This window comes from Mauremys mutica, chromosome 17 (assembly GCF_020497125.1).
Source record: "Mauremys mutica isolate MM-2020 ecotype Southern chromosome 17, ASM2049712v1, whole genome shotgun sequence".
NCBI classification, from domain to species: Eukaryota; Metazoa; Chordata; order Testudines; family Geoemydidae; genus Mauremys; species Mauremys mutica.
The window spans coordinates 9787294-9800591 of record NC_059088.1 but is presented as its reverse complement, the minus strand read 5'-3'; the positions used below and the strand labels follow the sequence as shown (position 1 = coordinate 9800591).

The window sequence follows — 13298 nt, the reverse complement described above, 5'->3', positions numbered from 1 at the left end:
ACACCTGTGGGAGGTCTGCCGAAGCCGTGGGACCAGCAGACCCTCCGCAGGCAAGCTGCCAAAGGCAACCTGCCTGCCGCCCTTGTGGCGACCGGCAGAGCACCCCCCACGGCTTGCCGCCCCAGGCACGCGCTTGGCATGCTGGTGCCTGGAGCCGCCCCTGACCATGGGGGAAATACGCCTCCTCTCCCTTTCTTTTGCTTTTTACTACTGGAAAAAAGGGGAAAAAGTAAAAAGTGAGAGAACTGGGAAATGGGTTGAGACAATAATAGAAAATAGAATAATAAAGCTCTTGGGAGATCATGCCGTACAGGGTCTATCCAGCATGGATTCTGCAAAGGGAAATCACGTCTCCCAGCTAACAGCCACCAGAAACACTGTGCAGGGATTGTTTGCCCAGCATGGAGATGCAGCCACTTCTGCAGTGGGGCAGTGAGATTAAAGCAGATTTCCCTGCTCTGTGCTCAGTGGGATAGGAAGAGGGGGGCTGTTACGTGAGGGTAACCCAGGGTGGGCACTACTAGCTTTCTAGGGTCTCAAAGGGACGTACGACACCAAGGGAATCTCCAAAGCGGGAATATGGCTTAAGTTCATGATTGTTATCGGAATCTATGTGATCCTATTGTATCGCCCTTCTATAAGTTATCTGCATTGGAACCAGCCAGGAAGGGACAGGTAAACAGCTCCAGAGACGTACCACCCCTAGGAAGAATTGCATAAACTGGTTCAGGCTGGATCTCAGAGGCCCAAGAGGTCTTTTTGCTTGGTATAAAAGGCTGAGTTTAAACTGATGGGGAGCGGGTGGGGGTGGTGGTGGGGGGGGTTGATCCAACAAATGGACGTGATCCTTTGACCAAGGCAGAACAAATTCTGCTGCAGGCTGGAAGAACTTTGATGTACCAGACCCCACAGGTGGAAAGTGACAACTCCTGATGCATTTAGACCTTGTATCGTTTATTTCATGTATGTTCTCGGTAACAGCCAGGATGAACCAGGTCTCTGCTGGGTCAGGCTTGCCGAGCTGCTGCTGGACGGGACTGGCCACGATGGACTGGGGCTGGGCTGGGCACTGGGACAGGCAGCTCCATGCGGGGCACAGGCACCCTGCTGAGACCGGCACAGAATCACAGCAATGTCCGGCTGGAAGGGACCTCGCGAGGTCGTCCAGTGCAGCCTCCGCTGATATCTACACCAGCCCTGAGAGGGGCTTCTCCAGCCTGCTCTTACAAACCTCCAGCGACGGGGATCCCTCAACCGCCCCTGGAAGCAGATTCTGGAGCTTAACTGTCCATAGTCAGTAAGTGAGAAAGTTATTCCTAATATCAAACCTAAATCTCCTTTCCTGCAGGTTAAGCCGTTGCTTCTTGTCCTGCCTTCAGTGGCCATGGGGAACAATTGTTCCTGGTCCTCTTCATAACAGCCCTTTAATATCAGCCTATTCCACTCAGATCACCCCAGACGTGCACAATGTTCCCCTTTTAGCCCTGCCCTGAGGAGTTGAGTTGTTGCTGTCACTTACCCCACAGTGAGCCCTGGAGACCACGGTCCCTACGACACCAGACCACGGACAATCCCCAGGGCTAGAAGGCCCCACGCACGGCTGCTGCTGCAGGCTACCGAGCTCAGCGCTGGATCTCTCAGGGTACGTCCACCCCTCTCCTCACCTCACAGCGACAGCTCAGCCCCCTGCTCCAGCGACTCCGTCCTTCCTTCAGCCCGGCTCCACCTGAGGTGTGTGCAGATGGGTGCTGGAATTCAAAACTGGAACTCAGTGCAAACAACGACATTCTTTTCAGTTTCTGGCACCACCCTTGCTCAACCAGTCCCAGGGGGTACTGCCAGTTTCAGGGAGGCTCTTAAGGTGGTGTGACAAAGTTCCTCCTCTGCCTTGGTGGGTTCTGCGCTTACTGGCGGATTTGCTCGCCTCAGAAATTCACAGCAGCCCTCAGTTTGGCCACCTTTGTTAGCGATCCAAACCTGCTGATCACTCAGCTAACCTCATCCCTGGCCAGCACGGGGAAAGGGAGAACAATCCCCGCAGTCTCTGCTGACCCACCTAGCGGGTCGGGGGGCAGGCCAGGGACCTTCCCCTCTGATGGGACTCGCAGGCCAGGTCACCTCCTCTTGTCTCAAATAGGGAGTTGTGATGATGGGGGAAACGTGAGCCTTCCCTCTACTCTGGGTTCCAGCCCAGGGCCCTGTGGATCGCAGCTGTCTACAATGTTTCGTGTAACAGCTGCGTGACAGCTACAACTCCCTGGGCTACTTCCCCGTGGCCTCCTCCCAGCTCCTTCTTTATCCTCATCTCAGGACCTTCCTCCTGGTGCCTGATAACCCTTGTACTCCTCAGTCCTCCAGCAGTGCGTCTTCCCACTCTCACGCCCAGCTCCTTGCACACACCTCACTAACTGCAGTGAGGTTCTTTTTAAACCAGGTGCCCTGATTAGCCAGCCTGTCCTAATTGGTTCCAGCAACTTCCTGATTGTTCCGGAAAAGCCCATTATCTTACTCAGGGAAAAGGGACCTGCTTAATCTGGGGCTAATGTCTCTACCTTCTAACACTCTCCTGTAGCCATCTGGCCTGACCCTCTCACAGTGGCTACCGATCTCCTAGCCCTGTGTTTTCACTCCACAGTCCACATGGTTCAACTCCGACCTGACACACAGAACAAGGAGCAATGGTCTCAAGTTGCAGTGGGGGAGGTCTAGGTTGGCTATTAGGAAACACTATGTCACTTGACACTAGGAGGGTGGTGATGCACTGGAATGGGTTACCTAGGGACGTGGTGGAATCCTTAGAGGTTTTTAAGGCCGCTTGACAAAGCCCTGGGTGGGGTGATTTAGTTGGGACTGGTTCTGCTTTGAACAGGGGGTTGGACTAGATACCTCCTGAGGTCCCTTCCAACCCTGATATACTCTATGATTCTATGATGACAGTGTTTTGGCTATCTATCCCCATACGTTATTTGTCTTGTTTGCAGGGTTCTTGTAGCCGTGTTGGTCCCAGGATATTAGAGAGACAAGGTGGGTGAGGGAATAGCTTTTATTGGACCAGCTTCTGTTGATGGAAGGTACACGCTTTCAAGTTCCCCAGAGCTCTTCTTCAGAGCTGGTCTGTCTGTCTATCTACACACCCTCTCTCACTCTATCCCCATACACGCCCATCGATGTATCTAGGTTCTTACATCAGTGCCCATCACTGTGGTATCTGGGCTCCTGCTGAGAGTAACAGTAACTCCATCTCTTCATTCTTCATGTGTCCTTGGTCCCCGTCTTTCCCACCCCTTCCCTCCGCTAGGGTGCAGTGAATGCCCTGATTATGTGACTGTGTATATATGATGTTCCACCTGGTAGCTCCGAGGCAGGGAGAGGGGGCTTCTTGTGTCATTTTGAATCAAATAAATGAATAAAATACAGGGATAGATCCAAATTCAGAAGCAGAATGTAGGAAGTGCCAGACTGGATCAGACCCGAGGTCCATCGAGTGCAGTCTCCTGGCTCTGACCATGGACAGGACCAGATGATCCAGAGGAAGGGTGAGAACCCCACAGCATCAGATGCGGAATAATCTCCCCCCATGCCCTGCCTTTGTCTCTAAGAATTAGAGATGAGCTTAAACCCCGAAGTTGGAGGTTTAATAGCCCCACCGATATTTATTATTATGATTCATTATGACACCTCTGGCTGTTCTTGATACCCAACCAATCATCCGACCCCCTTCCCGAGATATAAATATCAAATCCAAATACCCAACCTGCAGGGCTGGAGTCCAAGCACGGATCCAGTTTATGCCCCTTAATCCCTGTTTTCCTAAGAACAATAAAGCTCAGATGCACAAAGTGTCAGATCAAACTCTACAGCAATTTATTGAAGGATAAATGCACCTCTCCGAGGTTTGGAATGATGATCAGATCACAAGCAGTGAGTACATGGAGCGGTGAGATTGAACCCACATTGGTTACCGAGTATGGAACATTGAGCAAATCAACAGCGACAGGCTGATTCATAGCATCACACGAACTAATTCTCATGAGAGCCCGAAACACCCTGTGATTACAAACCCAGCACCTCAGCTCGGTCAGGGTTGGTGGTTCCCAGGCCCCCAGGCAAATCTAAACTCAGCATCAATCAAGCAAATCAGGGATTAAACATAGCAGTGGCTGAAACCGCAGCTCAGGGTTGTCAATTGCAGAGGTGAGATTCTCCATAACTATTAAGCCTCTGATACAGGTTTAGCAGCCGGATGCTTCCAAACCCTGCTCAGGGTACAACTTCGTTACAGGGTTAATAACAGCCTCTGGTTTCAGCACCGCAGCCAGAGAACAGAAACTTTAGCCAACCCCTGGGGAGAGGCCGGGTAAATGGCTGTAGACAGAAAAGCGGATCCTCAGCTATGTAAATGGGATTGACTCAACAGAGCTACGTCCATTCACACCAGGTGGGGATTTGGTCCCAGGGGTTTCTCAGAGAGTCTATTTCAGGCTACATCTACCCTTGGAGCTGGGGGTCCAGCTAGCTTTGTGCTCAAGATGGCTGGCCTATGCTACTGTTGTCCAAGCTGGCTTCACTACTCTACTGTTTTAGCATGCTGGTGCCATGAGCGCAAGCGTGAGGATGTCTCTGCGAGCTGGGGCTCGCACCCCTAACTCCAAGTGTAGACGGACTCTGACTCGGGGTCTGGGACCTGCGTTAAAGCAGCAAGAGCTGACATCTGGGTCACCGAGCAGGCTACAGCTTCCAGGCTGCTCAGAATGTGGATGTGACAGACTGTGGAAGGTCTGAACCAAGTTGTGTCCGCCATTTTGTATGTCTGTGTCGTGATACATCAACCATTTTGTTTGCAGGCTTCCAGGTTGGATTCTGTTCACTGTTGGATTCTGTTCACCTGGGTTGGAATCCAATTTAATCTAGTTTATGCCCAGCCTGTTGTGAGGCAATACTGAGACATCTCCCCTGCTGGGAGGGGAGCGTAACACCCCGCAGAGCACTAGAACAGAGAGATGATGGGCAGGGTCTACTGGCTTTGTAATGAACCTTCATGGCTGGCCAACTCCTATGGAACAATGGGGTCGTATGGATTTCCTTTGCCAAAACCTGTGTGTTTTGCTTCCCTGCCACATATTCCCCAAGAGGTTAAAATACAAGATCAGAGTTTCCACAGTCGTGTTGGAATTGTGAGGTTGCCGACAAACAACGTGGGGTTCTGAGCCCCTTTCTCTGCCCAGAGGGGGGAGGGGAACAACTTAAAAAATAACAGGAAATGTCCTAGGTTCTTGCAGAGTAGACAAGCTGCCATTAAGCAACAGCCCCGATTGCTCCCTCACTGCCTCCACAGCTGATCGGCCCATTCCCCTGCAAGCCAGAGCAGCTGGGTCCGGCTCACCCAGGCCCTGGCTTCCAGCCCTGGGGAGGGGACCCCGCAGGGAGGCGCTGACTGACAGCTCTTGCTGCATCCTGGGCTTGTGCCAGCCGCCGTACCGCCCTGACAGGGAGTGACATTGCCCCACATCTCCAGGGAGTACCTATGTCGCACGTACCCCTCCAGCTCCCCCAACTGTACCCTCCCTACTCCCTCCCCCCCCAGCTCCCCCATCCCTCTGGCAGCGTGCTCCTTTTAGGAACCTGAAATACCGTAACTCTAAGCTCAGGAGGTCCCAGCACTGGCTCTACGGCAGGTAGCCAGCAGCGCCCACCTCCCGGGGAAGGATCCCAGACAAGAGGTCTGGCCCCAGGGGTGGTTTAGGAGCCCCAGAGTGAGAAACTGATAGACTCATCCCAGATCTGGCACCTCCCTGACCAACGTGGCTATGCCGACATAACCCCAGTGGAGACACAGCTATGTTGACAGAAGAAACCATCCCTCAGGGAAGTGGGGTTCCTACAGCGATGGAAAAACTCTTTCTGTGTGCATGGGCTGCAACTACGTTTCTATGCCAACATAGCTATGGCGATGTAGCTACGCTGATAGACAGTCTCCGTAGTGCAGACAGACCCATAGGCCAGGGTCTGCACTCTGGGTGGTCCCGTACTGCATCTGTAGCGACATAGTATAGACACTTCCTACATCAACGAAAGAGGTTTTGCCATTGATGTCGTTAATCCTCCTTTCCGCGAGACAGGTGCTAGGTGGACAGAAGAATTCTTCAGGAAGAATTCCTGGTGTAGACCAGGGTTAGGTGACCTATCTATGGTGCTCAGGGTCTGGGTGTGACATTTTTGATCTAGGTTGGTCTAGGTTGATCTAATTGTTAAGCGTAGGCCAGGCCGTAGTGGTGCTGAGAATTCACACCTCTGTCTCGTGCTATTTGTGACACAGGTGAGGAGCATGTGTTTAATACGGTGTTTCATCGGACAGTCTCCCCTTAAGCTTTTCCATCCTGTGGGATGATTAACAGACATGGCAGAAGCTGGGAATTTGACCTTAGTTTTGTCTGGTTCCAGCCTGGTTAAAAATCATCTTCATTTAAAAGAAAAAAACTAGCGGTTCCCTTCCTTCCTCAAATCCTAGTCAGTCTTTCTCTTGCCTGTCACATTACATGAGATAAGCAAGGAAATGTCACCTCCTCTCTACTCAGATCGAGTCTCCACTAGACCTAGGGGCAATATCAGACCTGTTGCTCTTTTGTTGTTTGTCACCTGGGGCGATACAGGTCCAAGAAAGCACGTCTACACTGCATTGTAAGCCTGGGTCTGTGGGACCTGAGCTTGTGGACTCCATGTTTCCAAGCCTGCAAGTGAGCGTCCGCATTTCATTGGAAACCTGGGTTTACAAGTGCTGGACCCAGATCTCGGGGCTGTACCAGCACGTCCGCACTGCAGCACACAGAGCTTCTGATTTGGGTCTGCAGCTTGAGCTGCATCCACATTGCAGAATGACAGGGTTTGGGGGATTCAGAGTCTTACAACCTGCTCCTGCGTGCTCACTGACCCGAGTCTGACTGAGGCTATGGAAGGAAGTGGGGCTGAGTCCACACCTAGTGTGCAGTGCAGACAGACCCTAGAGAGACCCACTGAGGAGAGGCTGGCTGAGAGAGAGCTAGGTAGCAGGAGCAGCAGGACTGCCAGAGACCCCTGGGAGGGGAGGCCATGAAAGTCGGCAGTGGAAGGCTGAGCTGAAAAATGGTTTTGTCTCTTGGTTTGTTTACATTTGGGACAATCAAACTGCAGAAAGGAGACCGGGGCTGTGGCTGGGACACTCTTATAGGTTATTCTCTGCTCCCTCCAAAGCCTTTTTCAGGACTCGTTGAGCATCTTCTGTAACTTCATCCAAAAACGTATGTAGCACTTCATAGGTGGCACTGTAAGATTTCTTTGCAGCTATCCCAGTGCCAATCAGTGGTATCATGCTGATAAAATATTTAACTGTCATTATAGGTTCCCCTGTAGCCTCTTTGAGCCGCTTCAAAGCCTCTTCTTTTGTTATATCTTTGGCCAGAGGGGACTTTATCACAGACTTCAGCTCAGCAACAGACATCCGAACTTGTTTAGCAAGTGATTTGATGGAATCATCATCCAGGCCAAAGGACTTGCAATACTCCCTCATGTTCTCCACCAAGATGTCGACATCGCACTTAACTGAGAGAAATGGGAGAGGAACAGCAGCGAGAGCGCACGACTTCAGGGCTTGTTTCCAGATCTGTTCCTGCAGGGCCTTCTGTTTCTCTTTCAAGATTTCTTCAGAGGTGCTGGGCAGGGCACAGATGAGAACGTGTCTCTTGTGAATGTTGAGGTCATTCGCAAAAGTCTCCTGCAGTTGGGGAGAATCATACTTGTGAAAGTCCCATCTTGACACCAGGAAAACCTGTGGGGAGCTGATCCCTGCTTTTTGTAGCTGCTCCATGCAGTCATTTCTGATTGTCGCTAGAGTTTTCTCCTCTTTGAAATATTTTTTTTTCTGTTCATTAGCCAAGTCCATATCCACCTTGGTGCGGACAAAATAGAACTTCTTCTCCATGCTGTTGATTTCTTTGGCAAGTTTGGTGTCAGCTTCTGTGAAGCGCACAGCTGCGATGATGATGAAGAAATCATAACGACGAGCCTTCACATCGGTCAGGTATGTTTCTGCCGGATATTTCCTTGTTCCGATCCCAGGAAGGTCCCACACAATCACATTTGGGTGAATGGGATGGGGGTAAGGAGTTGGATCCTTTGTTGTTTCTGTCACCCCAGTCTCAGCTGCGCCTCTGTCATCATCATTTAAGCTTCTTATGGCATTGATGAAAGACGACTTCCCAGAGCCCGAGTTCCCTGTGATGGCGATGTTGAGCTTGGTATTTCTTAACATGTCCTCAGACATGCTCACCACAGACATGGCTTCTGAGAGGTTCCCAGCTTTGACAGCCGTCTGGAATTTTTCAGTTTCCTCCTCCGACAGACCGGGCAGTTTACTGCTCCATTTTGAAAATAAATCACCCCAGTGAGCTTTCGACTCTTCCGTTATCCTGGGAAAAGAAACACAAATTCCAGTCAGGGTTAGGGGTTTTCCCTCCCAACAGTCAGAGTCATAGAAACAGAGTTGGAGGCCAGAAGAGACCTTCCAGATCACCTAGTGTGACCCCCCTGTATGTCACAGGCCACTCACAGCCCCCAGCACTTGCACACTAAACCTAACTACCAAAGTGAGACCAAAGCATTGCCGCCCTCAGGAGACCAAATTATCTCCTGCCACAGGACAGGAGCAAGAGGCACCGAGCTGCACCAGTGCCCAGGGCCCTTGCTGTAGCAAGGAACTGATTAAATGAGAGAGACCCAGCAAAAAGCGATGTCCTTGTATCCATGGAACAGAGTCACTGAGCTGGCAGAGAAGGAGCTATTGCTCACAACTTGCAATAAATAAATAAATTAAGTAAAATTATCTAGAGTTTAAAGGAGAAAGCTTCATTTCTGGGTACATGTGCCACTAGGAGGCGCTGTGCTGGAGGGAGCAGGGTGGGAGCTCTCCCTGGGCAGGCAGGGCTGGCCCCAATTCCCCAGGGTGGCACTAGGGGGCGCTGTGCGGCAGGGGGCGGGGCGTGGGCTCTCCCCTGGCAGGCAGGGCCGGTCCCGATGCCCCAGGCCAGGCACTAGGGGGCGCTGTGCTGCTGGGGGCGAGGTGTGGGCTCTCCCCTGTCAGGCAGGGCCGGTCCCGATGCCATTCATCTGCCATTTTGTTGCCCAGTCACCTGGTTTTGTGAGACCCTTTTGTAGCTCTTCGCAGTCTGCCTGGGACTTAACTATCTAGAGTAGTTTTGTATCATCTGCAAACTTCACCACCTCTCTGGTTGCCCCCTTATCCAGATCATTTATGAATGTGTTGAATAGGACTGGTCCCAGAACAGACCCCTGGGGGACACCACTATTTACCTCTCCCCCTTCTGAAAACTGACCATTTATACCTACCCTTTGTTTCCTGTCTTTTAGGCAATTAATTATCCATGAGAGGAGCTTCCCTCTTATCCCAAGACAGCTTACTTGGCTTAATAGCCTTTGGTGAGGGACCTTGTCAAAGGCTTTCTGAAAATCAAAGTGCACTATATCCACGGGATCTCCCTTGTCCACATGCTTGTTGATCCCCTTAGTGAATTCTCTTAGATTGGTGAGGCATGATTTCCCTTTACAAAAAACATGTTGACTCTTCCCCAACAAATTGTGTTCATTTATGGGTCTGATAATTCTGTTCTTTACTATCGTTTCAACCAGTTTGCCGGGTGCTGAAGTCAGGCTTACCAGCCTGTTTCCCATTGATTATCCTCATTCCACCAAGTTTCTGTGATGCCTGTGTGACAAAGCTCTGACCTTGTCTCAGTGGGTCCTGTGCTTCCTGGTGGATTTCGCTAGCCTCGGAGCCACAGAGCCCTTCTTTCTCTAGAGGCAAGCCTGCTGAGCCATTTTCATCGTCAGCCAGCAAGGGAGGTGAGGATAAGCTACCCTCCCTTGCACAGTATCTGTTGTCTCCCAGTCTCAGTGATTAATCAGGGAGGGGAGAAGGGAGCCCAGGCCCGCCATCTACTCTGGGCTCCAGCCCAGGGACCCTAATCGTAGCAGCTATGGTAGCTGACTTTTTGGAAATAGGACACGTACAATTCCCTGGACCACTTCCCCACAGCAGCCCCCGCTTCCTCAATATCTAGTTCCACCTTTACCTCAGGGCCTCCTTCCTTGTGCCTGAGATGGTTTATACTGCTCAGTTTCTCCAACAGCACGGCTTCCTCCTACAGCTCCTGACAGGCGGACCCACCTGACTAACTGGGAGGCTTTTAACTAGTTCCAGCCAGCCCCTGATTGGCTTCAGGTGTCCCAACCGACCTAGCTGCCTTCCCTGCCTTCTGGAAAGATCTTCATTGGCCCCAGGGTTCTTAATTGGAGCAGCTGCCATTTGCTTATCCTGGTAATGGGGATTTGTTGAGCCTGGGGCTAATATATCTGTCTCCCACAACTTTACTATAGCCATCTGGCTTTGCCCCATCACACCTATTATATCAATATTCTCATTTAATACGAGGCCCTCTAGTTCACCCATCTTATTACGTAGACTCCTAGCACTGGTGTATAAGCACTTTAAAAAGTGTCACTTTTTAACTGTCTACCATTACATGATGTAATAAAATGTGACTCCTTTTCATTTGACTGTTTCTTATCAGATCCTACCTATATTTTATCATCTTCCATCCTCTCCTCCTTACTAGAACATAGAGAATCTCCATTAATAAATCCGACAGTTAGGAATGTCTCTGTCCAAACCACATGCTCCGCCGCACCTGTCGACTTTTCCCCAGCCCTTAGTTTAAAAACTGCTCTACAAACTTTTTAATTGTATGAGCTAGCAAATGGGGCCTTTTCAAATTTCATGTCATGCCTTTTGGATTCTGTAGTACCACCGGAATGTTCCAAAGGCTGACGGATGTTGTGCCAGCAGACCCGTGGAGCACATCTTGCCTGGCACCATTGTCATTTGGAAGCTGTTTGTGGAGCTCTTGCAGAAGCTGGGAGCTGTGCTGGAGAGGCTACGCCACACCAACTTAAAGGTGAAATCAGCAAGATGCAATTTTTCCTGTGACAAAATAAATTACCTGAGGTGTGTGATCTCAAGGGATGGAGCAGGACTGCAGCTCAGTTGCAAGCCAGCATGTTTGCAGGCTGCCTGATGTCACAGTAACTGGGAGAGCTCAAGATGACACGGTGGGGCCATTGATCCCGGGCACAGCCCAAATCCTCCCCTCAGCAGCTTTCTGAAAACGTTGTGTAATGTTCCACTGGGTATTGTTTGTGTGTGTGAAAAAGACTAGCTGGAGTGCAGACAAGAGAAAGAGGGATTCCGGGGCATAGCAAAGAGCCTGAAAGCATGGTGTGGCCCTGAGAAGGCCAGACAATCAGGGTTCAGAGACCCTAGGGGGAGAACTGGGAGTCTGAAACTCAAAGTATAAGCTATTGACTCAACCGGATTCTCCCAAAACTGAGAACGTAGCTGTGGAAGTTGAGACTGACTACGTTGTGACAGTAATAAGTCCCCCCCTTCCAAAAGAATGGAGAGGGACCGTCAGAGCCATCAAGTTCTGCAGAAATAATAGACACCCCTTAAGTTGGGAGCAGACTGAAAGGAAATCAAGGGCAAGAAAAGCCCCTTAGAGATTTGGGTAGATATAAAATTCTTGTGTGTTGGTGATGGGAAACTGCCCTGACAGAAGGGCCCTGCACGTATGTAAATAGCTAAATTTGTATGATCTGTAATCTGTTAAATTATTCCTTTTTTCTCTGTTTGAGATAGGGTGTTGGGTGTCACCATCTGAGGCCTCATCAGGAGGATGAGCCAAACCAGAGATGGTGGTGGGGTGTTAGGAGCTGGGTGAAATCTTGTTATGGGTTAAGTTAAAGCCTCCTTAAACAAGATGTGTGAACGTGCCCTTCTCTTAAGATAGTTGTTAGATAGTCAAGGGACACCTCTGACACAAGGCTTAGTAGAGATGGCCTAGAAACTAGCACCATGTGGCGGGAGGGTTCCACCAGGTATTGTGACCACCTGAGTGTGGGTGTGTGAAAAAGATAAGTTGGGCTGTAAACCAGAACAGAGACAGACTCAGAGCCAGAGGCAAAAAGCAGGAAAGCTGAGCAGCGATCTGTGAGGTGGGTGTTTGACCCTGGAAGAAGCTCGAGAGAAAGAGAGAGAGTTTTTGCATCTGGTGTCGGCTAAAGAGGATTGTGGCTGTAAGCTAAGAAACCGTTCTTTTGTTTCTGGTTTCTCCTGCATTTGGAGAAGCAAGACGTTGGTCATTCCTGGTAAATAAACAAGATTGCTTCAAAGAATATACCAGAAAATACCTCATTTTCTGTGCCCAAGTGGGACATCTCGGGAACTTGAACTCTGACTATCCACTTGGGTCACAAAGGGGCAACACTATCGAGTGAATGTTCTCTGTCTAGAAACCAAATCCTGCCTTGGATAACGAGTCGGGCTGTGAATGAAAACAGGGAGTTATTTCACAAGGGTTATTAGATGGCCTGTGTAAGGAGTATGGGGCTCAGTCCTGCTGCTTTCACAGCCAACGAGAATTCTGTCTGCCTTTGGGTTCCAGGATTTGGTCCCTCAGACAATAGGGGTCAAGGTATTTATTTCTGCTGTTTTTTCCCACTTGATATTATTATAAAACAATGAATAAATGTATCACACCCGCTAAAGATCTGAACAAGAAACAGACCAAAGGGGAGTTTCTTACCCACTGTCCCTGGGGGCTTCAGTGGCTCTGAACATCTCCATCTTGTGGTTGTAGAATTCCTTTAGCAAAGTCTTCTGCAGCTGTGGAGAATCGTATTTCTTAAATTGCATACTTGAGACAAGGAAAACCTGCGGGGAGCTCACCCCTACTCTGGACAGGTTGTTGACGCAGTCCTGTCTGATTTTCTCCAGGGTTCTCTCTTCACTGAAGCTCTCTTTGCTTTCCTCATTATACAGGTCCAAGTCCACTTTGGTGCGTACAAATAAAAACTTCTTTCCCATCTTCTGGATCTCCCGGGCCAGCTTGGTGTGGCAGAATCTGCTCCTTTCTGAAGCGATGATGATGAAGACATCGTAACGGCTGAAGTTCACTTGTTTCAGATAAGTGTCTGGCCGAAAACCTGGGGTTCCAATCGAGGGCAGGTCCCAGACAATCATTATGGGACAGGTAGGATGACAATATGGTACTGGTTCTTTGGTTTCCACCACACGGGTCTCAGCAGCGCCTTCGTCTTCATCTTCCAGGCCCCGGATGGCATTGACCAAAGATGATTTTCCAGATCCCGACTCCCCCGTGACGGCGATATTAAAATCAATGCCTGACAAATTC

General features: G+C 50.2%; 1 protein-coding gene across 1 annotated transcript; it reads right to left on the bottom strand.

The window, feature by feature from the left end:
• Positions 1 to 7050: 7050 nt before the first annotated feature.
• LOC123351840 (interferon-inducible GTPase 5-like) lies at positions 7051 to 12782 on the bottom strand. The gene is made up of 2 exons (XM_044991510.1): positions 12690 to 12782; positions 7051 to 8441 (listed from the first exon to the last, which is right to left on the bottom strand). The coding sequence occupies exons 1-2, from the start codon at positions 12728 to 12730 to the stop codon at positions 7199 to 7201; spliced, it is 1284 nt and encodes a 427-aa protein (XP_044847445.1). The 5' UTR covers positions 12731 to 12782; the 3' UTR covers positions 7051 to 7198.
• Positions 12783 to 13298: the final 516 nt, after the last annotated feature.

Bases quoted from the DNA above. Each gene is read 5' to 3' on its own strand.
- LOC123351840 (XM_044991510.1), bottom strand. From the start codon at position 12,730: ATGGAGATGTTCAGAGCCACTGAAGCCCCCAGGGACAGTGG. The intron at 8,442-12,689 runs GTAAGAAACTCC...TTCTTTTCCCAG, and splicing joins GAAGCCCCCAGGGACAGTGG to GATAACGGAAGAGTCGAAAG.